We start from the raw sequence: 27959 nt of genomic DNA, 5'->3' as shown, positions 1-27959 counted from the left end.
TTTAGGGCGTTCAAACACTTTATTGAGACATAGCTTATACAATGCAACAATTCCCGTTTTGTCGGGATCTGTTAGAAAACTGGTGCAGCGGCCGCCATTTTGTGAGGCCTTTTTTGCAAAAAAAAAAAAAAAGTCTAGTCCTTAGCGTTGCGATGGAGCTCTGGTCAGCAACCAACCACATGCCATGATTACGGAACTTTACGGAACAGAGAATTCTCATTGGCTCAGATTTGTATCAGTCCGTCCGTCTCACCCCATCAGATTTTTGGAATGTTCAACTCGCCCACAATACAAAGAGGGGGGGAGAGGAGACCAGCTCACATAGTCTTAAATACTATTTTATTTCTGACTATTATGCCAGAGCAGAGACATGCCTTAAATGACGGAAAGCAGAACAAAAGCAAAAAAAAAATAACCCACAAGTATTTCTTAATATTAAAAAATAAAATCCGAGTATCATGCTAGTGCTGACTACAGCAAATTGTGTGCAATACCCTCATCTTCCAGAGGGGGCGGTGTCCTTACAGCCAGTATCCTATAGACCCAATGTATATTCAACCTTATATCCCTTAATAATACTTGTATCATTCCTAATATATATTAGATCTTGTTTCAATAAACTTCATTTTATTTAATTTATTTAAATTTTTTTTACTTTTTCTCTTATTTTCAAAATTTGTTGAATTCATCTAAAACAGGGAGGTGCGGGAGAGGAATTGAAATTTTAAGTCCCCCTCAAAGGGGCAGAAAGGGTAAAACTCTGTCGCATGACAAAATAAACCAACGCTCCCTGAAAATAAAGTGTATGCTATAGTGCTGGAATTTCAATAACACAGATTTAAATCTTCCATTAAACAAAGCACCACAAACATATTTATATATATTTTTATATATATCATATATATATTTTTTTTTTTTTACATTTTTTAGACAATGTTGCACCATTTCATTTTTACAGCCACTTGAGACTAAGTCTTCATTTTGTACCATAGTGACACATGATGTTTGTTTTTGTACCGCTTTGGCTTGGTGGCCATTTTGTACCTTTTAAGACACAATTGCATTTCTCCCTGATAACTGAGATTTAGTATAAATCTTAAAAGCATTAGCATCCTAGCAAGGTAAGCTCAGCGAGAGCTCATGTAACCCTTCGACTACCAGGTGAAACTGCACTATAATAAACGTTTCAGAAATTGGTATACGAAGGGTTAAGACTTATTAGGGAGCCTGACAGTATAAAAAGCTGACCATACATGATAACGGACGTGTGAACGTGGCTACCCTACAGCCTCTATAAAAAGCTTTTGGCTTCGATCCTTGGATTTAGCGGGGATCCAATATTTTCCTCTACATACACCCATTATTTGGGGAATTACTCACAGGAAGGCTTTTGAGGCCTAGTTTAGCTACAGAATCGCACGTCATGGGGTAAAAGGCACTTTATTAAATAAAGACCCATCGGAAAGTTGCTGTTGCGCAAAACATGCAGATTTTCAAGTGCAAATAGACAGACACTTCCACGTGGTGTTCGTCACGCGGTGCCGTGTCTCACCACAAGCTTGCTGAAGGGATGGCGGGGAATGGGACACGCCGGGATTTCAGCATTCTAGGTAGAGGGAAACAAAAGCAGTATTATAAAGACTTACATTACAAGGAAAACAGTACATTGAATGTCCAACACACGGAGGGTTTACAATAATGTACCACATGTACCCTAATGACATCCACAACTGAAAGGGGGGGGGGGGGGGAGTTAGAATAATGATGATAATGATGGAGCTGATACAGGGGTTAGAATAAGAGGGATTTGTAATGATGGAGCCAATATGGGGGTTAGAATAAGAGGGATTTGTTACGATGGAGCCAATATGTGGTGGGGGGTTAGAATAAGAGGGATTTGTTAGGACGGAGGAAATGCAGGGGGGCGGGGGGTTTGGATTATATAAGCACTCCAAGAGATTATTAGATTACACCCTGTGACATCACAGCTGTGCTGGGAATTCAATCCTCCCATCTGGTGCAGTCATCAATATGACAAGTAAGGGGAGGGGGATGGATCAGACGGCAGGATTTGGGCTAACAGGTGACATTAATGGACAGGCTACAGAGCGGAGGGTGGGGGAGTTAAAAAAAAAAAAAAACACATTAAACAGAAAAAAAACAAAAACTGTATTTATAACATCAATGTGTTCAAAGAAATGTCATTCCTCCCCCCCACACGTTTGACCACATTTTTTGTTCTTGAAAAAAAAAAAACATTAGCTGCATATCCATCGCAAGTTCCTGTAAATGCCCTCAACCCTGACTGTAACACAGATCTACACACGGAGGCAGGACTACAGGTCCTTACTATAGTCATTGGCCCCACCATAGCCGATCTTGGGCACTGAGTAGAGGCGCATTGTGGGGGTAGGCTCCGCCCCTCTCGCTAACCTCCAGCCTGAAGGCCCTCAGAGCTCCTGGAAGGCTTGCTGGGCGGGAAGGTGAGCACCCATAAAGGGGGGGGAGGGAGGGGAGCTACATAAGGGCACAGGAGGGGAAGGGGCTAAAGATGGCACAGGAGGGAAGGGGGCTAAGAGGGCACAAGAAGGGGAGGGGCCAAAAGAAAACACTGCATCCCGTGCACACACACACACACACAGAGACACACACCACATCCCCTGCACAGACGCAGACACACACTGCATTCCCAGCACACATTCAGACACTATTCACTACACACACTGCATAGCATAATGGATGTGGTTGTGTTTTTGTGTGCATGCCCTTGGTGAGGAGGGAGGGGCAGCATTTCATTTATTTTTATTTTTTACGGTACACCTGAGGTGGAGTATTGGGCAAGCTTAATTTCAATTATAGGAGGGGTTATCAAATGTATTTTTGGGTTAAAGTCCATAGTCCACATAGCAACGTCCCTGGGGATGGGATAGAGCCAAAAGTGGAAGAGAATGGTGAGATAAGTCACACAGGGACATTTAGAAAAATAAACATACTGCTGAAAACAACAATGCATGCACACACAATAACGTCCAGTGAAAGACACTCATATATACACACACACGTCTTACAAATACATTGCACTTACTAACACATTTCATACAAATATTCAATAACTGCTAGGGACGAGCGATTATCGTTCTGGCCGATATTATCGGCCGATATTTGGTGTTTTCGTCAGTATCGGCCAATAGAGATACTGATATTGCTGATAATACATACCAGGACCTGGGGGGGCTCGCAGCAAGCTTTTACTTACCTTCCCAGCAGCTCCCTTCAGCTCCCTGTTTAAATCTCACGAGTCCCGCGGCTGTCAGAGCGTTGCCACGGGTTACCATGGCAACGCTCCGTGCGGCACGCTGTCCAAGAGATTTACACAGGGGAGCTGAAGGGAGCTGCTGGGAAGGTAAGAGCTTTCTGCGGGCCCCCACTGCACAGTCCATGCCGCCGGACCACCAGGGAATACTATATCCCCCCTCCCTGGCCAGTTAAGCAGGGAGGGGGGACTAAAATAAATAAAAACATAATAAATATTTTAATTTTTTTTTTTTTTTTTAAATAAATACCCCCTCCCCCCAAAATACATACCTACAGAAACACACACACACACACACACACTGCATTATTTACACACACACACACACACTCTGCATTCACTATACACAAACTACACAAACACACACACACTGCATAAACACACACACTTTGCATTTGATTAGCTATATTGGGAGAGAGAGATGGCACTGATTAGCTATATTGGCACAGAGAGATGGCACTGATTAGCTATATTGGGAGAGAGAGATGGCACTGATTAGCTATATTGGGAGAGAGAGATGGCACTGATTAGCTATATTGGGAGAGAGAGATGGCACTGATTAGCTATATTGGGAGAGAGAGATGGCACTAATTAGCTATATTGGGAGAGAGATGGCACTGATTAGCTATATTGGGAGAGATGGCACTGATTAGCTATATTGGGAGAGAGATGGCACGGATTAGCTATATTGGGAGAGAGATGGCACTGATTAGCATATTGGGAGAGAGAGATGGCATTGATTAGCTATATTGGGACAGAGAGAGATGGCACTGATTAGCTATATTGGGACAAAGTTGGCACTGGGAAGCTGGGCACAAATATGGCAGTAATACGCTTTTCGGGGGTAAAGTTGGCACTGTAGGAGGTGGGTGACACCTGCTGGGAAGGTAAGAGCTTTCTGCGGGCCCCCACTGCACAGTCCATGCCGCCGGACCACCAGGGAATACTATATCCCCCCTCCCTGGCCAGTTAAGCAGGGAGGGGGGACTAAAATAAATAAAAACATAATAAATATTTTAATTTTTTTTTTTTTTTTTAAATAAATACCCCCTCCCCCCAAAATACATACCTACAGAAACACACACACACACACACACTGCATTATTTACACACACACACTCTGCATTCACTATACACAAACTACACAAACACACACACACTGCATAAACACACACACTTTGCATTTGATTAGCTATATTGGGAGAGAGAGATGGCACTGATTAGCTATATTGGCACAGAGAGATGGCACTGATTAGCTATATTGGCACAGAGAGATGGCACTGATTAGCTATATTGGGAGAGAGAGATGGCACTGATTAGCTATATTGGGAGAGAGAGATGGCACTGATTAGCTATATTGGGAGAGAGAGATGGCACTGATTAGCTATATTGGGAGAGAGAGATGGCACTGATTAGCTATAATGGGAGAGAGATGGCACTGATTAGCTATATTGGGAGAGATGGCACTGATTAGCTATATTGGGAGAGAGATGGCACTGATTAGCTATATTGGGAGAGAGATGGCACTGATTAGCATATTGGGAGAGAGAGATGGCATTGATTAGCTATATTGGGACAGAGAGAGATGGCACTGATTAGCTATATTGGGACAAAGTTGGCACTGGGAAGCTGGGCACAAATATGGCAGTAATACGCTTTTCGGGGGTAAAGTTGGCACTGTAGGAGGTGGGTGACATGTGACCTGGGTTGGAGGTGGAGTGATTTCCATAGAAAATGGGTGTGGTTAGAAGTGTTTCTAAAGGGGAGGAGCTAGCAATATAGCCACACCCACAAGGGAGGGGACACCAAAAATATTCTTGCAACCAGGCATCAGTGACCCCAGGATCGGCCCCGGCACCACCACCATGTGTTTAATTATCCCCCTTAAACTATAAAAAAAAAAGTTTTTAAATTTTCGATATAAGACCACTCGACAGTCACAAATATTAAACATCAATAATGGCTAGCTACACATTTTATACCCCACAGGGCCCTACCCGGACCGCGCTCGCAGCTCCCCAACGAGCCCTAACCGGCCCACGCTCGCAGCTCCCCAACGGGGCCCTAACCGGCCTGTACTCGCAGCACCCCATCCTGCCCTGCAGCTCTCTCTGCTATTCCTGTACTGACCCCACACACAGCTCTGTCACTACACCTCCATCCTGCCCTGCAGCTCTCTCTGCTATTCCTGTACTGACCCCACACACAGCTCTGTCACTGCACCTCCATCCTGCCCTGCAGCTCTCTGCTATTCCTGTACTGACCCCACACACAGCTCTGTCACTGCACCACCATCCTGCCCTGCAGCTCTCTCTGCTATTCCTGTACTGACCCCACACAGCTCTGTCACTGCACCACCATCCTGCCCTGCAGCTCTCTGCTATTCCTGTACTGACCCCACACACAGCTCTGTCACTGCACCTCCATCCTGCCCTGCAGCTCTCTCTGCTATTCCTGTACTGACCCCACACACAGCTCTGTCACTACCCCTCCATCCTGCCCTATTCCTGTACTGACCCCACATACAGCTCTGTCACTGCACCTCCATCCTGCCCTGCAGCTCTCTGCTATTCCTGTACTGACCCCACACACAGCTGTCATTGCACCTCCATCCTGCCCTGCAGCTCTCTCTGCTATTCCTGTACTGACCCCACACACAGCCCTGTCACTGCACCTCCATCCTGCCCTGCAGCTCTCTCTGCTATTCCTGTACTGACCCCACACACAGCTCTGTCACTGCACCTCCATCCTGCCCTGCAGCTCTCTCTGCTATTCCTGTTCTGACCCCACACACAGCTCTGTCACTACACCTCCATCCTGCCCTGCAGCTCTCTCTGCTATTCCTGTACTGACCCCACACACAGCTCTGTCACTGCACCTCCATCCTGCCCTGCAGCTCTCTCTCTGCTATTCCTGTACTGACCCCACACACAGCTCTGTCACTATACCTCCATCCTGCCCTGCAGCTCTCTCTGCTATTCCTGTACTGACCCCACACACAGCTCTGTCACTACCCCTCCATCCTGCCCTGCAGCTCTCTCTGCTATTCCTGTACTGACCCCACACACAGCTCTGTCACTACCCCTCCATCCTGCCCTGCAGCTCTCTCTGCTATTCCTGTACTGACCCCACACACAGCTCTGTCACTGCACCTCCATCCTGCCCTGCAGCTCTCTCTGCTATTCCTGTACTGACCCCACATACAGCTCTGTCACTATACCTCCATCCTGCTCTGCAGCTCTCTCTGCTATTCCTGTACTGACCCCACACACAGCTCTCTCACTGCACCTCCATCCTGCCCTGCAGCTCTCTCTGCTATTCCTGTACTGACCCCACACACAGCTCTGTCACTGCACCTCCATCCTGCCCTGCAGCTCTCTCTGCTATTCCTGTACTGACCCCACACACAGCTCTGTCACTATACCTCCACACTGGCCTGCAGCTCTCTCTGCTATTCCTGTACTGACCCCACACACAGCTCTGTCACTACCCCTCCATCCTGCCCTGCAGCTCTCTCTGCTATTCCTGTACTGACCCCACACACAGCTCTGTCACTACACCTCCATCCTACCCTGCAGCTCTCTGCTATTCCTGTACTGACCCCACACACAGCTCTGTCACTACACCTCCATCCTGCCCTGCAGCTCTCTCTGCTATTCCTGTACTGACCCCACACACAGCTCTGTCACTGCACCTCCATCCTGCCCTGCAGCTCTCTCTGCTATTCCTGTACTGACCCCACACACAGCTCTGTCATTGCACCTCCACCCAGCCCTGCAGCTCTCTCTGCTATTCCTGTACTGACCCCACACACAGCTCTGTCATTGCACCTCCATCCAGCCCTGCAGCTCTCTCTGCTATTCCTGTACTGACCCCACACACAGCTCTGTCATTGCACCTCCATCCAGCCCTGCAGCTCTCTCTGCTATTCCTGTACTGACCCCACACACAGCTCTGTCACTACACCTCTATCCTCCCCTGCAGATCTCTCTGCTAGTCCTGTACTGACACCCCACACAGCTCTGTCACTGCACCTCCATCCTGCTCTGCAGCTCTCTCTGCTATTCCTGTACTGACCCCACACACAGCTCTGTCACTGCACCTCCATCCTGCCCTGCAGCTCTCTCTGCTATTCCTGTACTGACCCCACACACAGCTCTGTCACTGCACCTCCATCCTGCCCTGCATCTCTCTCTGCTATTCCTGTACTGACCCCACACACAGCTCTGTCACTGCACCTCCATCCTGCCCTGCAGCTCTCTCTGCTATTCCTGTACTGACCCCACACACAGCTCTGTCACTGCACCTCCATCCTGCCCTGCAGCTCTCTCTGCTATTCCTGTACTGACCCCACACACAGCTCTGTCACTGCACCTCCATCCTGCCCTGCAGCTCTCTCTGCTATTCCCGTACTGACCCCACACACAGCTCTGTCATTGCACCTCCATCCAACCCTGCAGCTCTCTCTGCTATTCCTGTACTGACCCCACACACAGCTCTGTCATTGCACCTCCATCCAGCCCTGCAGCTCTCTCTGCTATTCCTGTACTGACCCCACACACAGCTCTGTCACTGCACCTCCATCCTGCCCTGCAGCTCTCTCTGCTATTCCTGTACTGACCCCACACACAGCTCTGTCACTGCACCTCCATCCTGCCCTGCAGCTCTCTCTGCTATTCCTGTACTGACCCCACACACAGCTCTGTCACTGCACCTCCATCCTGCCCTGCAGCTCTCTCTGCTATTCCTGTACTGACCCCACACACAGCTCTGTAACTACACCTCCATACTGACCCCACACAGAGCTCTGTTACTACACCTCCATTCTGCCCTGCAGCCCTCTCTGCTATTCCTGTACTGACCCCCCACACAGCTCTGTTACTGCACCTCCATCCTGCCCTGCAGCTCTCTCTGCTATTCCTGTACTGACCCCACACACAGCTCTGTCATTGCACCTCCATCCAGCCCTGCAGCTCTCTCTGCTATTCCTGTACTGACCCCACACACAGCTCTGTCACTGCACCTCCATCCTGCCCTGCAGCTCTCTCTGCTATTCCTGTACTGACCCCACACACAGCTCTGTCACTGTACCTCCATCCTGCCCTGCAGCTCTCTCTGCTATTCCTGTACTGACCCCACACACAGCTCTGTCACTGCACCTCCATCCTGCCCTGCAGCTCTCTCTGCTATTCCTGTACTGACCCCACACACAGCTCTGTCACTGCACCTCCATCCTGCCCTGCAGCTCTCTCTGCTATTCCTGTACTGACCCCACACACAGCTCTGTCACTGCACCTCCATCCTGCCCTGCAGCTCTCTCTGCTATTCCTGTACTGACCCCACACACAGCTCTGTCACTGCACCTCCATCCTGCCCTGCAGCTCTCTCTGCTATTCCTGTACTGACCCCACACACAGCTCTGTCACTGCACCTCCATCCTGCCCTGCAGCTCTCTCTGCTATTCCGGTACTGACCCCACACACAGCTCTGTAACTACACCTCCATACTGACCCCACACACAGCTCTGTTACTACACCTCCATTCTGCCCTGCAGCCCTCTCTGCTATTCCTGTACTGACCCCCCACACAGCTCTGTTACTGCACCTCCATCCTGCCCTGCAGCTCTCTCTGCTATTCCTGTACTGACCCCACACACAGCTCTGTCACTGCACCTCCATCCTGCCCTGCAGCTCTCTCTGCTATTCCTGTACTGACCCCACACACAGCTCTGTCACTGCACCTCCATCCTGCCCTGCAGCTCTCTCTGCTATTCCTGTACTGACCCCACACACAGCTCTGTCACTGCACCTCCATCCTGCCCTGCAGCTCTCTCTGCTATTCCTGTACCGACCCCACACAGCTCTGTCACTGCACCTCCATCCTGCCCTGCTACTCTTTTGGCATGCCCTTCATGCAGTGGTCACTAATTTCTCATATGTCTCTAGGTGTCATGCTTCTCCATACCTGTTCCATCCCTGCTGTCTCTTCTTAGTTCTCCTGACATCTGAAAGTCGATGCTGGCATACGTGTTGCTACAAGGAATAGCTCCTAGCAGTCCATTTTTTGTTGGCTGCGTCACAGCTGGACCCACCAGCACAGAAGAGGGCAGAGCACCTCCATCTTTGGCCAGGTCCAGATCAATATAATTGAGGCCAGACTCCTGTGCCGGTGAGCGGTTTCCATTGCAGGCGGTGGAGGGCACGCTGCTTGAGGTATCGGAGCAGTGCCTTATTCGTGAAGGTAGATCAGCCCTTGCTGACTTTGTGCGATCCTGCCCCTTGTGGAGACCACATGCTGTGACAGCAGAAACCAAACACCTTATCTCTCCATCCTCCGAGCTTGGACGCACTGCCAAGGCCTTTTCTATGAACCCGAATGGATGCTCCGTAGAATTCTCAGATCCCAATTTGGCATTAGAACACATTTCCATTGGCACAGAAGGCCAAAAAGTCATATCTGCAGTGGGTTTGAAAGATTTTTCCAAGGCTGATGTTGCTATTAAAGCCTTTTCTATAGCAGGTCTACTCTTTGTTTCTGTAGTAGGCATAGAGAAAAGGGGGTTTTCTGTAACTCGCCTTACGGACTGTCCCAATTCATTCCCAGATGTTGGTTTAATTTTAGGTTCAAAAACCATTTCTGTGTAACCTCCATTGGGGGCTTGGGCATGCTGTGTTTCCATGTCAATGTATTCATTCTGATGAATGGCTGCTTCCTTAGAGGTGGTCTTTTCATGATTGGCACTGAAGTGAATTCGGACATACTCCCCAGGGCTTGGTGGTCTACGATAGTTCCTGGCCAGGCTGCTTGTTCTCCATGAGTCCACAGAAACACTGAGAGGCCTGCGAATTTTTTCCCCAACAGCCTCTTCCAGACTGTCAGAAGATGAGCCAGAGTGGTGGGCTGCATGTGTTGGATCCATCTTGTATGAACGAGGCAATGAACGATAAGATGTAGGGACCCTTGACGCTTTCTCAAAGGAGGACTCATGTGGTGGTGGGGTGATGGAGGCCGAGCGGCTGAGTGGCCACATATTCATATAATCAGAAGAGTGGCTATCCTCACTGCCAACAAAAATTTCCCCAGAGGGAAGCCAGCTGGCTCGCTCGGTCTCAGGAGAACAGCTGCCGAGAGGAGACATCATAACATAGCCAGCTGTTTCCACGGGTGCAGGTGGTGAGATACTATTGGGGGTCATAGGCATGTAATCTTGGCATCTGGTACCAGGTAACATGGGCATGTAACCGGCTTCTCTATGTTCGCATTTGCCCATCATAGCATACTTCTCCTCTTCTTCAAACTGTGCCACTCTACCTCCTTCCTCTTCAGCAGGTCCGGTGGCAGCAGTAGGATCTGCAACTACAGATTTCCTCCTATTCTGTGCCATTGAAATGTAGTTGGTTTCTCCAGACACTGGAGAAGGCGGTAGAAAAGCTTGTGGCTCGAATAGGCTGGGGCTAGAGCCATACTCATCTGATGAAGCAGATCCGTAGTCAGCAGAGGTGCGAGTTGTTTCCACTCGTGGACGTTTTTCTTCCTCTTCCTCTGGAGGGCTCGGGTTTCCAGGCGAAGAGTGGCATTTTGGCGCAGGAGAACTGTCACTGTTTGCTTCAGCTTTAGAGCGCTGAGAAAAACCCACCTGGCTGGGTGGGGGAGGGTTTGGATGGTGACGGCGAGATGGAACTGTGATTGGAGTGGAGGAGAGGGATTGACTCTTGGTGCGTGGACGAAATTCTTCACTCAGGGATTTCATAGCCTCCAGAATGGTTTCGTGCATATTTTGAGCAACAACAGAGTCTTCCACCTAAAATATGAGGGAGACTAGTCATTAGTATGACAACACACACATAATGGACAAACTTGAGTCTCAAGCTCCTATCTTGTAATAATATAAAATGCAAACCCTGTGGACTTTTTACTGGGTTGTGCTTCTAAACCTCTAATGCAAGGATAAGTTGGCAACAGATTTTATTCATTTCCAGTGCATTAAACACAAACTGAAAGAGTTTGGGCCTCACAGCGATCTAGAAATCTACGGCCCATTTGTGTCAAGACTTGTACAGCTTCGGCAGAACGGTTTATTTCTTTTTTATAAATGTACATGAAATGTGTTAAAGTACGTGACACTCTTGAGAAATAAATTTTTCCAAAGTGACTCTTGGTCACTTTAACCTTAAAACAGGGCGGGTTCCTAAAACCCAATCACAAACACTACTCCGGTTAAATAATTAGTATATGCATGCATTGCATGTGCATGCTATCAAGAAATAAACAGCATTGTTCCACTATCTATAAGAAGAATATGATGGCCACCTATTTGTTACTATATTTTACTATATTTAGAGAGTGCGGGGTGGGGGGCAGGGGAACCAAATTGAGTTTTTAAACACTATAGGGCAGTGATGGCGAACCTATGGCAACGCTCCACACAGCATCGCGCAGGAGGACAGGAGAGCTGCAGGACCTGTCATCCTGTCCTGCATACTTTCCACCACCGGACCACCAGGGATGGCTGTGTTCCCCCCCCCTCCCCTTCACCAAAGGTAAGATTTAATATGTATTTAATATGTTTATTTATTTTTTTTTTTTTTTAATGTTATGCATCTTCAACTCCTCCCCCCTACCCACAGCACCCCCTAACCCACAGCACCCCCTACCCCCCTACACACAGCACCCCTACCCCCCCTACACACAGCACCCCCTTACCCCCCCTACACACAGCACCCCCTTACCCCCCTAACCCCTCTACACACAGCACCCCCTACCCCCCACACACAGCACCCCCTCCCCCCCCCACACACAGCACCCCCTCCCCCCCCACACACAGCACCCCCTCCCCCCCACACACAGCACCCCCTCCCCCCCTAACCCCTCTACACACAGCACCACCTACTCCCCACACACAAAGCACCCCCTACCCCCCCCACACACACAGCACCCCCTACCCCCCCCACACACACAGCACCCCACACACACACACACAGCACCCCACACAAACACATAAACTGCACCACTCAATGCAGTATGTGTGTGTGTTCAGCTGTCTTTATGTATTCAGCAGTTTGTACTCAGCAGTCTTTATGTATTCAGCAGTTTGTACTCAGCAGTCTTTATGTATTCAGCAGTGTGTACTCAGCAGTCTTTATGTATTCAGTGTGTGTGTGTACTCAGCAGTCTTTATGTATTCAGTGTGTGTGTGTACTCAGCAGTCTTTATGTATTCAGTGTGTGTGTATTCAGCGGACTGTGTGTGTATTCAGCGGACTGTGTGTGTATTCAGCGGACTGTGTGTGTATTCAGCGGACTGTGTGTGTATTCAGCGGACTGTGTGTGTATTCAGCGGACTGTGTGTGTATTCAGCGGACTGTGTGTGTATTCAGCGGACTGTGTGTGTATTCAGCAGACTGTGTGTGTATTCAGCAGACTGTGTGTGTATTCAGCAGACTGTGTGTGTATTCAGCAGACTGTGTGTGTATTCAGCAGACTGTGTGTGTATTCAGCAGACTGTGTGTGTATTCAGCAGACTGTGTGTGTATTCAGCAGACTGTGTGTGTATTCAGCAGACTGTGTGTGTATTCAGCAGACTGTGTGTGTATTCAGCGGACTGTGTGTGTATTCAGCGGACTGTGTGTGTATTCAGCGGACTGTGTGTGTATTCAGCGGACTGTGTGTGTATTCAGCGGACTGTGTGTGTATTCAGCGGACTGTGTGTGTATTCAGCGGACTGTGTGTGTATTCAGCGGACTGTGTGTGTATTCAGCGGACTGTGTGTATTTAGCGGACTGTGTGTATTTAGCGGACTGTGTGTATTTAGCGGACTGTGTGTATTTAGCGGACTGTGTGTATTTAGCGGACTGTGTGTATTTAGCGGACTGTGTGTATTTAGCGGACTGTGTGTATTTAGCGGACTGTGTGTATTTAGCGGACTGTGTGTGTATTTAGCGGACTGTGTGTGTATTTAGCGGACTGTGTGTGTATTTAGCGGACTGTGTGTGTATTTAGCGGACTGTGTGTGTATTTAGCGGACTGTGTGTGTATTTAGCGGACTGTGTGTGTATTTAGCGGACTGTGTGTGTATTTAGCGGACTGTGTGTGTATTTAGCGGACTGTGTGTGTATTTAGCGGACTGTGTGTGTATTTAGCGGACTGTGTGTGTATTTAGCGGACTGTGTGTGTATTTAGCAGACTGTGTGTGTATTTAGCAGACTGTGTGTGTATTTAGCAGACTGTGTGTGTATTTAGCAGACTGTGTGTGTATATGTATTAAGCAGTTGGTGTGTGAATGTGTTCAGCAGACTGTGTATGTATTGCATTTGTTGGAGATACTAATAAACATAAGCTTAATTTATATCATTATTTAAAATTTGTATAAATGTAACTTTCTGTTGTGTTCTTTTAAAACAAAAGTTGTTAACTGTACGAGTAGTTTTTTCTAAACGTAAACCTCAATATTCAGGTTTAATTGCCATGTTGGCACTTTGAGGGAAAAAAAGTTGGCATGTATTGCGGTTTGGGCACTCGGGCTCAAAAAGGTTCGCCATCACTGCTATAGGGTCAGGAATACACATAGTGTTCCTTTAACATGTGCACAGGGATTTGGGATAGTGTGCCAATAACTATTTTCTTTGTTTTTTATTGTATGCATTGGGACTGATGTGTACTGTAGTCTTTGCTGCAGTCTAGGAGTAGTGGAAGTTTGAGCGCAGGGCTTAATTTTGTATTTTAAAATGTCAAATATCAACTTCTAGGTGATCTTGAAGGGATTTGCTGGTATATTTAGGAGTGCAGATTCCTGAAATGCTGCCAGAATGTAAAACAGAATGACCAAATGCAGGTATTGTGGATGGTGGATGGTCCCTAAAAAAACTAAAATTATTTTTTTTTTTTTTTTTTAAACTCTCGCCAGCTCTTACCATGTGGTGAAATAAAAATATTTTACACATTCAGTGCAACCAATTAAAAAGAACTCAAAATCGATTAATGTATACAGTCCTGATTTTTAAATGCCTAATAAACTTAGGATCTAACGTAATGCTAACCTTATACCAACCATACCAATTACCCAATGCCGACCCTAATCTTACCCTTAAATTCAACCCTACACTATCTAGAACACTAATACCAAACATTAACCTTACCCAATACTGCCTGTAACCCTACCTTACTCTTACCCCAACTCCAACCCCAACCCTAACGGTAACCCACTGCCAATATCATTTCTGATATAGAACACATTAGCTGGTGGTATGTTGCCACCATCTACTGGCAGCTTTTAGAATTACACATTTCAATTCTGAATGAAGCCTGGCTTCCAGACGATTATTTAGAGCATGGGTAGTCAACCTGGTCCCTACTGCCAACTGGTGGGTTCTGTAGAAAATGTCCGGTGGGCCTCGATCGCTATGGACCAAGGCCCTCTCTCTTGCTGGCCCATGCAGAGACAGCCTTGGTGAGGAAAGATCCCCCTCACTGGGCCGCTGGCACTTAATTCCAGCAGAGGGAGGGAAGGGCCTGGGAGGCTCTGTGATCCTCCCATGAGCAGGTTGGTCGGAGCGTTGCGGCACGTTACAATGTCAATGCTTTAATTCAGCGCTGTGCTTGCAGGAGGACAGGAGAGTCAGCCTGCAGCCAAAGGAGCAGACATGCCACCACTGGACCACCAGGGCTTGCAGCAGTATGTCTTCCCCCCTCTGGTAAAAGATAAGAAAAATGGAGAGGGAGACATTAAGATTAAGATTTTCACATCTCTCACCTACATACAGCATATACCCTATGCACACTACACCCCTCACACACGCACACAGACTGCTCCCTCACACACACTGCACCACTAATACACTGCACCCTTCGCGCACACTGCACCTCTCACACACACACACACACACACACACACACACACACAGAGAAAAAAATGGAATAGAAAAGAGAAAAAATTAAAATAAAATAGATAAATACATATACATACAAGTACATATGTTTTTTTTGTTTTTTGTTTTTTAAACCCTCCTTTCTAAAAAAAAAAAAAATAAATAAAAAAAAATATATATATATATGTATATATATATATATATATTTTTTTTTTTTTTTTTTAAAAAGCACTTGCGCTTACCAGCAGAGGCAGCCCCGGCGGTCACCCGCCCTTCATGGACTGTCGCATACATCAGCCCATTTGTGCCTAGGGGAACAAGAACGGGCACACCCGACTCCCCTACCTGAAACGTGTAACGTCTGCTGTTTATATTGCCACTTATGGTCTTGTTTTATCTTATATTTTGTATTATTTAGAAAAGTTCACTTAGATCTCCAATTGGTTTGAATATATAAATCTATATAATAAAGCTCCCTACACCTGGCTCTGCAAGTTACAAGCCAGCCACCATGACCAGCTACTTACCCCTACCCCCCCCCACATTAATTGCACGTGCCCATCCCTTTGTATGCAAACGAGTGATTGCAGGGCACGTATAACAGCCAACGTAGCCGACACGACTTCTCATAGGCTAACCACCACGGGTGGACTAGGTTCTTACCTACCAGTTGACAAATTGTACTGCTCAATACCCACGGGCCCTGAGCGACGTTAACCCCAGACAAAGCCTTACCTGACTACACTGAGGGTGCACACGCGAATAACCGGCAACCTCCAGTCAATAACCGACCTAGCCGAAAGTACAGTTGAGAGGAATCCATGTTGGAAAATTACTATAAAAATTGGGTGTATAATATGCATGTGACGCTGTTTTTACTGCAAACTGTAACCTATGTTGAAAACCTTTATTGCACACAATGTAACATGATATGTTTACGACTACCCGCAAAAATAAAGAATTTTAAAAAAAAAAAAGCACTTGCGCTATAAAATTACTTACTGTGGGGGGCGGAGCTAAGCGGCCATGCCGAGCGGTCGCACTGGATATGGGCTCCGTGCATAATCGCTCTCAAACACCCAAAATCAGGGCAAAATCTACCCAAAGCGACGGTTGGGCGACCTGGAGAAGGGAGACCTGACAGTGTAGAACCAAGAGCCAAGCATCCCGACCGTAATCGGAGGCTCCTACCCGGGGATAGACCCGAGGCCTACCAGAGGCCTACCCAGACAAAGCGAGGGACTGCAGCCACTCACCTGGAAGTCTCCCCGGCATACTTCCACCTCCCCCCCCCCCGCCGGAGAGGGATATCCCGGCACCTAAAGCAACGACTGCAACACAGAGGTGACTGTCCTACTGAGCCAGCACAGCACCAATAATCACCGGGTCACTGGGAAGCAGCTAAGATGGCCGCCCAGCGAAGGCCCCAACAGCGAAGCACAGAAGCCCAATCAACCTTGAACCCCCTGGGGGACTTCGATCGACTCTGTGCGAGCTTCTGGTCAATGCTGAGAGATCGCGGAATGGCTTACCATCTGGCAGTGAAATTAGTGGCCACATGAATCCGTCCAGTAACCAGGCGGCGCCATTACAGGCATCCACTACAAGCACCTAGAAAGGCAGCCAGACCCTGCAAACACCAAGCCCTAGGGCGGGAAACAACGCCATACTGCATGGGCGACCACAATGGCCCCTACACTCGAGAGAACGAGACCGCTAAGCTGGCTTCCCACAAAAGCTACTCACCAGCTCTGAGAGCCATTGTCCAGCGAAGCTCGCACCCACCCCTTCACATTACAGCTGTAGACCGGAGAACAGCACAGGTGAACACCCTGCCGATTGCCGCTGGAGAAGAGCCCCAGGGCCGGGACACCTTCAGGGAGCCCACCGCTGAAAACAGGAGACGCGCCCATGCACAGGGCACTGGCTGAGGGACCTGCCTCGGTGCCTCTCGGGTGACAATACCACATATACATCTGGAAGGCACAACCACAGCCGGCAACAGCCGTCGACATATAGACTGCCAACGCCATGTAAATATAACTGTCAATGCAGAGACTGAGTGTATTAAATGACTGATGATGGCCACACACTAAGCCTATATCAACCCTATCTCAGTTATACTTCTTTAATTGATGCCGCGCTGATAGAATGCGCCCAGGGGTTCCCAAACCTTGATCTCTGCCAATGTATTGCACCGTAAGCTAACCCTATGGCAGACACTATCACTGATCTTTAAAGCGATGTTACTTTATGGCACATTAAGGTACATGCACGCTTGCATTTTAACCAGTCTGGTCAACTACTTATGTGCTTGTAACCACAACTCTTGCTAATGCACCTAACATGTAGCTATAACTCGACTTACTCAGCATGCATACCTCATGTTTTACTTACCCTTTACACTAGCGACTTAGCCTGACTACGTCTTAGGATTACTACTTCTGGGGGACACCGCATCATTAATCGTTTATAATCTTGTCACTGGAAACCACTAAATTGTCCTTAGCTTATCTGGAAAATCATTTGACACATACTGACCCACCATGTCATGTATAAATATAAAAAAAAAAAAAGTGTATTTTTTTCCTGATCTTGTATGTTACACCATTGCTTTAACTTGCTTTATACTTTACAAGGTTTACCTGCAATTGTATACATAATGATACACTGCAAAAATAAAGAATTAAAAAAAAAAAAATAATAAAAAAAAATTACTTACTGCGGCACTGGTGGGCGGTAAGGACATTTTACCATCAACAAAGATACAAAAGTGGGCGGTAGGTATTAAAAGGTTGACTACCCCTGAATTAGAGATTGGTGCTGGGCAGCTTGCAAAGCCCAGCACCAGTCCCAATTGGCTGGGAACAGGCTGGGGGATCCTTTGATACCTGGGGAGAGTGGTGTGAGCAGGGATTTAACCCTGTTTACACTTGTGATAACTTTAATAGGAATTTAAAGCCCATTATAGTTATCGTTCGGACGGAATGACTCGTCCTACAGCCGTCAAGGAGTTAAATTTGTAGTTTAAAGTTTCTGTGGTTGGTTTAGGATACATACCGCTCCCACCAGCACAGAGGAGAAAATAGACACTGATCTCCCGTCCTACGGTTTAACAAAATAAAGGCGCTAATTTTAATCACCAGCAAAGAAAAATAAACTTTGATATTATAAAGGAAAACCAAAGAAATTCAGAGAGTCGGTACACGAGGAGTTGGCGAGACATTAGATAGAAATCGAATGTTACCAGCAGTCTCATCTAAATATGTTTAATAACATTTCAAGACCTTGTTTTAGTTTGTGCCATGATCGAATGTTTAAGACCACCACATTACCTGCATCCACAGCTCACCAGGACCAGTGACGGCCGATCGTCCCACCTCAACGAAAAAGAAGTTGTCGGAATGACCACAGCGACGTACATTCATTAGCTGGAGCGTGACGGAAGGCGTGTCCGAGCGCAAGCGAAGCAAGCTCAGGGTACGCTCGGTGAGGCATAGCCGGTATGTCCCAGATAGGTTGCGAGTCTGCCCCAAACCTCGGGGACGCAAGCTGACCTGCCATACCTCTCGAAAGGGTGGACCTGGCCATACAGTACACTCTGAAGAAGACAACGTCAAGGCTCGAGCTAAGAAAAGAGAAAATACAACAAAGTAATTAATAGATTTTATATTACAATACTGCCTCCATTACAAAATAGATTTACTTCTAATCATCTAAAAGCATTAAACAATCGTTTTACTCATATACACAGGGAAAACAGATCTCATGTCTGAGGAAAATGTGGACAAATGTTTGAAGAATTCAGGAGCCAGGCAGACAAATCAAGGAGCCAACCGGTTTTGTATGATTTAATGTGAAATAAATCGATTCTCTGTCACATATCAGTAGCCCCACACTATCTCTGTAAAGTGTAAAGAAAATCTGGACATTCTAAAAAGAGAACGGGGTAAAAACAGAAAAGCAAAGAGTTTGGAAAAAAGTTACTATTATTATTATCAGTTATTATTCCACTGAGCAGAAAATCCCATGATTCTCGCTCAGCCCCCCCCTCCCCCCCCCCCATACCTCTATTACAGTCCCTAATCTATCTCGCTATTTGAATTCCGTCTTATACATACAAAAGCTCTGCACCTAGCGTGACATTACGAATTTAGGACCAATAATCCTCAGCCCCAGGAGAAACAGAGGGCCAAAAACCCAGATTTGTACAGTCTCACCCCCCTGTGCGTGTATCATTGCACAGTATCTGCTCCTGGCTGAGACCTACTAAGGGGCCCGACGCGGGCAGGGAGTGCAGGCAGACTGGCAAGTAAAGAGGAGACTGGAGAATGGCACAATAAAATTTAGGGCGGCGGCACGCTGCTCTCCCTACAGAAGATACATGCCAACCCTGCTAAGACAGTGACTGTCCACCCGCCTTCCAACCATCCCCTACAATTAGGAAATCGACCTTCAGAGTACAGGATCATAGGTATATCCTTTTTATGACTTACACGTACGTGCATGCCTGGAAGAAACATAGTTTGTAAAGAGACATTAAAGAGCTACTCCAACCATCATCCCCGCAGTAGTGGTTATGGTGCTAGGAGTACCCTGGCGCGGTTTACCCGGTAATGAGATAAGCCATTTTACAACAGTTTTAACTCTTGGGCAGCATTTGCCGGATCTCCTCTCTAGGCAGGTTAAGGATGCAAGCCAGATGATTATGCCATTTATTCACTGGCGGAGAGCATAAGGTGACCGCCAATAACCGTGTCCACGCATCAAAATTGCCATTAGCCAGCCCAGAACGCTTGTTAATGACAACCCAATCATGCTCCCGAAGGCGGGGTTGCACTTACGCAAAGGGGTTAACTTGCATGGCCACAGAGTGGCTAGCAGGAGAGCTAGACAGCCAAAATGTGGCATGGTATGAGGGTACCTGGAGGTTTCTCTCCCATACTACTGTAAAAAGATCTGTCGTGACCATTCTTAGGGCGATAAGTCACCCTCGGTGGAGAGGCAGGAGCTAAGCACCCCCCCCCCCCACACAGTCACAGTGAGAGAAGCACAGGGGGTTAATGCAGGTCTTTGCCATGTCAAGCAGTGCGAGCCAGACTCCTGATACAAATCTCATCACCAAGAGCCATCCAGGGTTGTCGTTATCTAGTGATGGAGGCAAGGACCCAGAGGCAAGGAGTTAATATAGACCCTCTGCAGAAAAACAAGGCCAGTGACGCCAGTATAGCCATAGCAACACACCTTTTCCGTGAACTAGCTCCGTAACCCTGGCAACCAGGAGTCAGGATTCGGGCCTAGTTAGAGATATTAGGGTGTGGATCATGCAGGAGAGCCGCACCTTAAAATTGATGGGGTGTCTATCAACCATTCAATTTATATTACACTAAAAAATACAGCAACACATTCTATATATTTAATCAATATCCCCTCCGTGTGCGCTGAACGCAGTCTGTGATGTCCTGTTATATTAAAAGAAGGACGCAGCACATTGCAAACAGATATTTCAGGGAAATCTCCTGAGATCAGCGCACACGGAACATGGAAATAAGACTGAGCGTGTGCACTTTCAACGCTTTACATCTCACAGGGTTTAAATCTCGGTCCTCGGGGTTTGTAAAACAAGTGTTTAACATGTAAATCAGCCAATTAGCAACCGCTCTGAGCAAAATATTAATCTGATGATCTGAAAATCCCAGCAGAGGCGGATCGGAAGCATTATCAATATCGAATGCTGAAACTGGCCATTCTCAGGAGATTGCTGGGTGTGAGGGGACGACCTGTTACCCCAGGACATCTCAAAACGTTGCTCACAGCAAAGCGTAACAATGCGATCCGAACCCTGAAATATGTTATATCACACCTGTCCGCGATCCAAACCAGTAAACTTTACAAAACACATCTCTCACACACTCCTACACCATGCCATGTATACACAGCAATGGTAAAGCACAGACAGCAGCAGTGCCAGCCTCCCCTCACACACTCCTACACCATGCCATGTATACACAGCACAGGTACAGCACAGACAGCGGCAGTGCCAGCCTCCCCTCACACACTACTACACCATGCCATGTATACACAGCACAGGTACAGCACAGACAGCGACAGTGTCAGCCTCCCCTCACACACTACTACACCAAGCCATGTATACACAGCACAGGTACAGCGCAGACAGCGGCAGTGCCAGCCTCCCCTCTCACTCTCTACTACACCATGCCATGTATACACAGCACAGGTACAGCACAGACAGCGGCAGTGCCATCCTCCCCTCACACACTACTACACCATGCCATGTATACACAGCACAGGTACAGCACAGACAGCGGCAGTGCCATCCTCCCCTCACACACTCCTACACCATGCCATGTATACACAGCAATGGTAAAGCACAGACAGCGGCAGTGCCAGCCTCCCCCTCACACAATACTACACCATGCCATGTATACACAGCACAGGTACAGCACAGACAGCGGCAGTGTCAGCCTCCCCTCACACACTACTACACCATGCCATGTATACACCGCACAGGTACAGCACAGACAGCGGCAGTGCCATCCTCCCCTCACACACTACTACACCATGCCATGTATATACAGCACAGACAGCGGCAGTGTCAGCCTCCCCTCACACACTACTACACCATGCCATGTATATACAGCACATGTACAGCACAGACAGCGGCAGTGCCAGACTCCCCTCACACACTACTACACCATGCCATGTATACACAGCACAGGTACAGCACAGACAGCGGCAGTGCCAGCCTCCCCTCACACACTACTACACCATGCCATGTATACACAGCACAGGTACAGCGCAGACAGCGGCAGTGCCAGCCTCCCCTCAAACACTACTACACCATGCCATGTATACACAGCACAGGTACAGCGCAGACAGCGGCAGTGCCAGCCTCCCCTCAAACACTACTACACCATGCCATGTATACAGAGCACAGGTACAGCGCAGACAGCGGCCTGCCCTCACACACTACTACACCATGCCATGTATACACAGCACAGGTACAGCGCAGACAGCGACAGTGCCAACCTCCCCTCACACACTACTACACCATGCCATGTATACACAGCACAGGTACAGCACAGACAGCGACAGTTCCAACCTCCCCCTCACACACTACTACACCATGCCATGTATACACCGCACAGGTACAGCACAGACAGCGGCAGTGCCAGCCTCCCCTCACACACTACTACACCATGCCATGTATACACAGCACAGGTACAACACAGACAGCGACAGTGCCAGCCTCCCCTCACACACAATACTACACCATGCCATGTATACACAGCACAGGTACAGCACAGACAGCGACAGTGCCAGCCTCCCCCTCACACACAATACTACACCATGCCATGTATACACAGCACAGGTACAGCGCAGACACACTCAGTGATGAATGGGGAGAAAAGGAAAGCTGTGCCATTAAGCATATTTTCTCGGAATCACACAAAGCAGCCAATGTCATTCACGCTATTGTTAATAAGCAGTCAGTAGCCATGCTTTCTAGCCTGCAGCCCAGACACTCAGTGTGCGCTGAGCGCCGGGGAGCCCGTCCAAGTCAATCTTGGCCCGTGCCACAGCTGTCTACGCAGCCCAAACACTAAGCGAACATGTTGTTTGTTCACATGACTCCTTACAGGCTGTGTTATTGTGACAATAATTGGCACAACGTGGGGATGGCTGTGTTCCTCCGAGCAGGCCTTAACAAATCTTTAAATGGAGTTAAAAATCCCTGCATGCGCTGGGTTAATACTTTAATCAGATCAGATATTATACACATTACACACAGCGCCATTATACAGGGCTCTCACATTACCAGTTATCATTCTTATCTACTGTGGCCTGATCTGACAGATTATCCACCACAACCAGCACCTCTGCATATTAACGGGCAGCCTGTCAACAATTCTGCCTTGCAGTAATAATTATTCAAATGCAAGAGGAGAGAAATTAAAGTATTATCAGGATTTCTAGAGTGGCACGTGAATGCTGCATACTACAGGGCAGGCATCCTGGGATGGCACGTGAATGGCACCATCTGCAGGGCAGCACTTTCCCCCTGTTGCCCATCAACAGAAAAACACTGGAATGTAGTGATTTGAAATTCAAATGGCACAACGTCACTGATTTATTTATTTTTTTAACTCATTGCAGTTTGGGGTTCAGTGTATTAAAAATTATGACGGTATTTACTATAGTGAGACTTCAAAGTGAATTTCTAATCTAAGGCTAATGCAGCTGGACTGAAGGTATAGGGGACAGAATGTTTTCAGTGAAGCTATGATGACCTTAAATCTGAAATTCCCTTTATTAACTAACCCAATCTGTTTTTAGAAAACCATAGTAGATTTGGCATCCCTATTCCCGTCACGCCACTGCACGCTCTTCTCAGATTGCTGCAATCTTCAGAGGAACCATCAAGTTTGAGGTGGTGACAGTGCTACTGGGGCGAGCAGTGCTACGGTGGCAAGTATGGGCTATAGAAGAATGGAGGCAAGTACACGACACTAGTATATGCATCACTTCTGGGTGCAGATTCCACCATCTCCCCACCAAGTACCCAGCACAGAAATGTGGTTTGTGGCTTATCCCGTTACACCGAACGAGCGTGGGTAAATGCTCAGACATTCGTTATAGGATGCCATGCATGTGGGCATCGGGAATAAACTGATTTCAGATCATATTCCAAGCTCAGCCTTGACAGCTTCACATGGGATATAAACTAAAAACCCTTATTTTAATAATAAAGAAAATATAGCAGTTTAGTTGTGAAAGGCGAGGTGAGAACTTTCGTGCAAAACCAAAGGTCCGGAAAAATCCTGTTCTTGATATTGTTCTGTAGGCCTCAAACACTAAGACAAAGCCAATCATTTTTCACAGCGTAACTAATCTGGAGTTCCGTTTTATTTTACTGACAAACCATTCGTATTTCACTTTGTCCATCAGCAGATGATCACAGGGAGATACATGACTTTAATACAGAGAATGTTATTAGTGGGATTAACTAAACCCCAATAATACAGGCTTCAAAGAAAGAAACCTCACCACTGGCGTCTAAAGAAAGAGTGTTATACACAACGCCAAGAATGGCATCTCCGTCGGACAGGGCTTGGAAAAATTACAGGGTCGGCTCCAACATTTCTTTGGCTCCTAAACTCCACAAACGTTTAACTCCTTCACAATCATATTCAAAGCTCCTTAGACGTTGCACATTACTGCGCCCTGAGTGGGGTAAACCGATTGTATGTGCGGCTGTCTCACCACCACACTACAAGTTGTGGGGTGCGAGACTGCTCATTTAATAAAGCAAAAATTCAAGGTGAATGCAAAGAGAATCCGACATTTAAGGTCAAACTAGCGAAAATTTACAAATGACCTGCTTTCATTTCATTTATATTGACCATGAATTTTAAATAATAAATGTTGAATTCTCACTTGTTAAAGTAAATAACGTTAGTCTTTACTGGCGTACATATAGCAATGCAGTAAAACCCAGGAAGGCCAAAATACAGAATATCAAAGTTATTTACAAAAAGTGAGCATTCAAAGTGAATTTAAGGACAAAGTAGCCAAACTGAGACCATAACGCATTTCAGAGAAAGTTTCCAGTTGGGCTATTTTGACGTAAAATTTGAAATTAACTTTGAATTCTCACGTTCGTGAATATGCCGGTAGTCTTGATATAGCCATTTGCTGGCACAATGCATACATGAAATGTTACACTCTTTAAAGTGATTCAAGGTATGTTCGGCATGACAGGTGCAGTTTATGACTGCGTTTATCGGTTCTTTGCCTTTTTAACACGTTACACAAAGTTCACATGCACATTAGAAGCGCTTATTACATAAACCAAAACTTTTGGCCAAACAAAATAGCAAAATAAGAAAAATGCCAACTCAGCAGTCAGATTGAGATTATTCGAACTCAGCTATTTTGGTCTTTGCTTTCCATGTGGGTGGACAAATCAGCACAAATGACAGTACAGTCTAGAACGCCTTATATGATAATATGCACATTATATGACATTTCGTTTTACCCTGCTCTTGCAGCTCCATGATGGCACGGTACCATTCCTCCTGCTCCTCTTCTCCCTCTGCCGAAACGGTGAGGCCGCCATCACGAGTGTAGAGAACCAGCAGATGCTTCCTTTTCGCGTCAGCCCGTTTGTTCACCCCAAATGCTTCTTCCAAGATTAACGTACCTCGCGGAACCCCAGAGCCTTCAGCCAATCGGAACTTCTTCTCGTTCTCGTAGTACTCTAGGCGTGCGGGCCCTCTGGAACCAGCAGTGCGGAGGACAAAGTACCTTCTGCGCATGGATTTCTGCTTTCGCAGATAGCCAGATTTCTTCACTTCATCCATTCCCTAAATATTCTGTAATGTCTATGGCTGTTTGGCTTGTATTTAGCTCTCTGGGCAGCAGACCAAAAAAATCGTTACCTAAAAACTCCCCCCATAAAATTCAAAATAATACAAAAAGTCCAAAAAACTGCATGCATGGCAGTCTAAAAGGGGGGCAGCAAATGTTCTCTTAGTGTAGAAAATGTCTTTATTTCGTACAAAATAAATGTACAAATAAATTTGAAATGGAACTGAAAAGTTTTTTTGGGATTGCAGTTTACAGAAAAAAGGCAGGAATATTACTGAAATTAAAAATACATTCTCCAAAGAGGAGGTTAGTCCCAAGGTATGTCTTACTTGATACTATACAATCACTTTCAGTCCTGAATCAATGCACCATCATTTGAGAAAGAAGAGTCCATATTGTGTGAGGTCTTGGGTTCCAAAGGAAAAAACAAAAACAAAAACCTTTATGTTGTACAATTCATTTTTTCCTTTTTTGATGAGACTAAAATCTTCATGCCCGGAGCAGAGAGCTGAAATTATTAAGTCCCATTTTGTTTAATTTTATGTTAGTGCTGTAGGTCCACTAGAGGCCACAATATGCACTCTGTTTCAAAGATTATAAAAATAATACAAATAAAAAAAAAAAAAAATCCAGGCGTCCGTCTAAGACTGCAGGGAAAGCAGATTTATGCATGCAGAAAAAAAAATATCAAAATAATAAAAAAATTTTAAAAAATTCTGAAAAATTGGATATAGGGAACTGAAGTTTAGTATTGTCCAGGATTTAAAAATCGGACAGAAAATGCCTGGCAGCTTGATTTGCTAAATTTGACAGATTGGTCATACAACGCATTTGCCTATTTGCAAAATATAGAATTCTGATCGACCAAATATCTGTGTTCCCCCCCCCAAAAAAAGATTTCCTAAAAGTAAAAGGCACAATTTCAAGGTAGAATTCTGTTTACCGCTCTGGGCCAGTCACCTTTTTAGATACTAAACAGAAGTAAAATGGAAAAGTAAGATAAATAAATCGATAATTTCAACAGGCTCTAAGGTGGTTCTAGTCTTTGGAAAACGTGTAAGAAAATATTCAGAAATTAACTGCACTTTCTCAATTCAAGCGAAATATCTCTACTCCCTTTTTAAAAATAGCCAATACTTTTTATTTTGAATAATTAAACCAGCAGTATTATTGAAAAGATTAACAAATAAACTCACAGAATAAAACACTCGGCAATAAGGCAATATTTCAATTTCACTGCAACAAAACCGTATTGTGTAATAACACCTGGTCTGTTTTATAAAATTCTATGTATTAATATAATCTTCCAGTTACACATAGATCTGTAAGGCTTATGTGCTGGGTAATTTTGGCTACAAATCAAACCTCGATCTCCCCCCAAAAAATAGTTAAAAATATAGGATTCGGCTTAACCTGAGAGTATGCGATATACATTATCTTTCCTTACTAGTTCACAGTGGCACGTCAAGTAGAAGTCAAGCTAACTTTGGATTTTTTTTCGGAATAGTTGGCTAATGCTGCAGTTTGCATGGAGAAGCAGTCTGACTGAATACTTGCAGGAGAATAAAAAAAAGTTTAAGATATTGGGAGTTTTGCTAATTCTGCAAATTCTAGCTAGCATGCAATGCCTGCAGACCCAGAGTGGCCAAGCAGGTCATTGTGCAAACAGTACAGAGGTGGCAATGTAGTAAATCGGTTCCATTTAGCAGCTAATTAAAGATTTATGCAAATTGCAGTAAAAATGAATTGACAGGCAGGCCTCTCCTTGGGTGGAAGCTTGCATTCAATTCCTATACATTCAGAGCTGGGGACATTGAGCAATGTCCAACCCCCCCTCCACCAGCTCCCACTGCTGCCAGCAGACACAATGTATCCTGAAGTTGGCAATAATGTCTTACCCCAGCACCCAGAGCCCAGAGAGGAACTATTTGCACTGGGAGCTGTTGCAATAGCCCTGTCCTTTGCCCTTAATAGCCAGTGGGAGCTGTGCATGCAGGGGCCAGCCAGCCATTAGCAGCCCATGTGCTTTCCCTGGCCACATCCACAATCCTATACATAGGGCTGGCAGGCTCACTGCTGGCTGGGGGGAGCAAATACCTGCTTAACAATGCATTCTGTCTCTTCCATGCAGAGGCTGGCTCTGGGGAGCACTCCCAATCCTCCTGCAGGGTGCAGGCTGTGCATGCAGCTCTAGTTTGGGGGAGGGCTGCCCTGCTGGGGAGATTGCATGGGACAAGCCCAGGCTGTGTGCATGTTTGCAGAGGGAGAGAGGGGGCAGATAGAGGGGACACAGCCAGCTAACTAAACTTGTTTTCTCCAATCTCCTCCCATGGTCAGACAGCTGGGAGAGCAGCCACATCACTGGGTCCTAGAGCCCACTGCCTGCTCCTA

General features: G+C 46.6%; 1 protein-coding gene across 1 annotated transcript; it reads right to left on the bottom strand.

Moving 5' to 3' along the window:
* Positions 1 to 27888, bottom strand: LOC134603632 (insulin receptor substrate 1-like). The gene is made up of 4 exons (XM_063449781.1): positions 25237 to 27888; positions 18512 to 18804; positions 9278 to 11114; positions 1 to 1606 (listed from the first exon to the last, which is right to left on the bottom strand). The coding sequence occupies exons 1-4, from the start codon at positions 25559 to 25561 to the stop codon at positions 1599 to 1601; spliced, it is 2463 nt and encodes an 820-aa protein (XP_063305851.1). The 5' UTR covers positions 25562 to 27888; the 3' UTR covers positions 1 to 1598.
* Positions 27889 to 27959: the final 71 nt, after the last annotated feature.

This window comes from Pelobates fuscus, chromosome 3 (assembly GCF_036172605.1).
Source record: "Pelobates fuscus isolate aPelFus1 chromosome 3, aPelFus1.pri, whole genome shotgun sequence".
NCBI lineage: Eukaryota > Metazoa > Chordata > Amphibia > Anura > Pelobatidae > Pelobates > Pelobates fuscus.
This window is presented reverse-complemented; position numbering and strand designations above follow the sequence as displayed.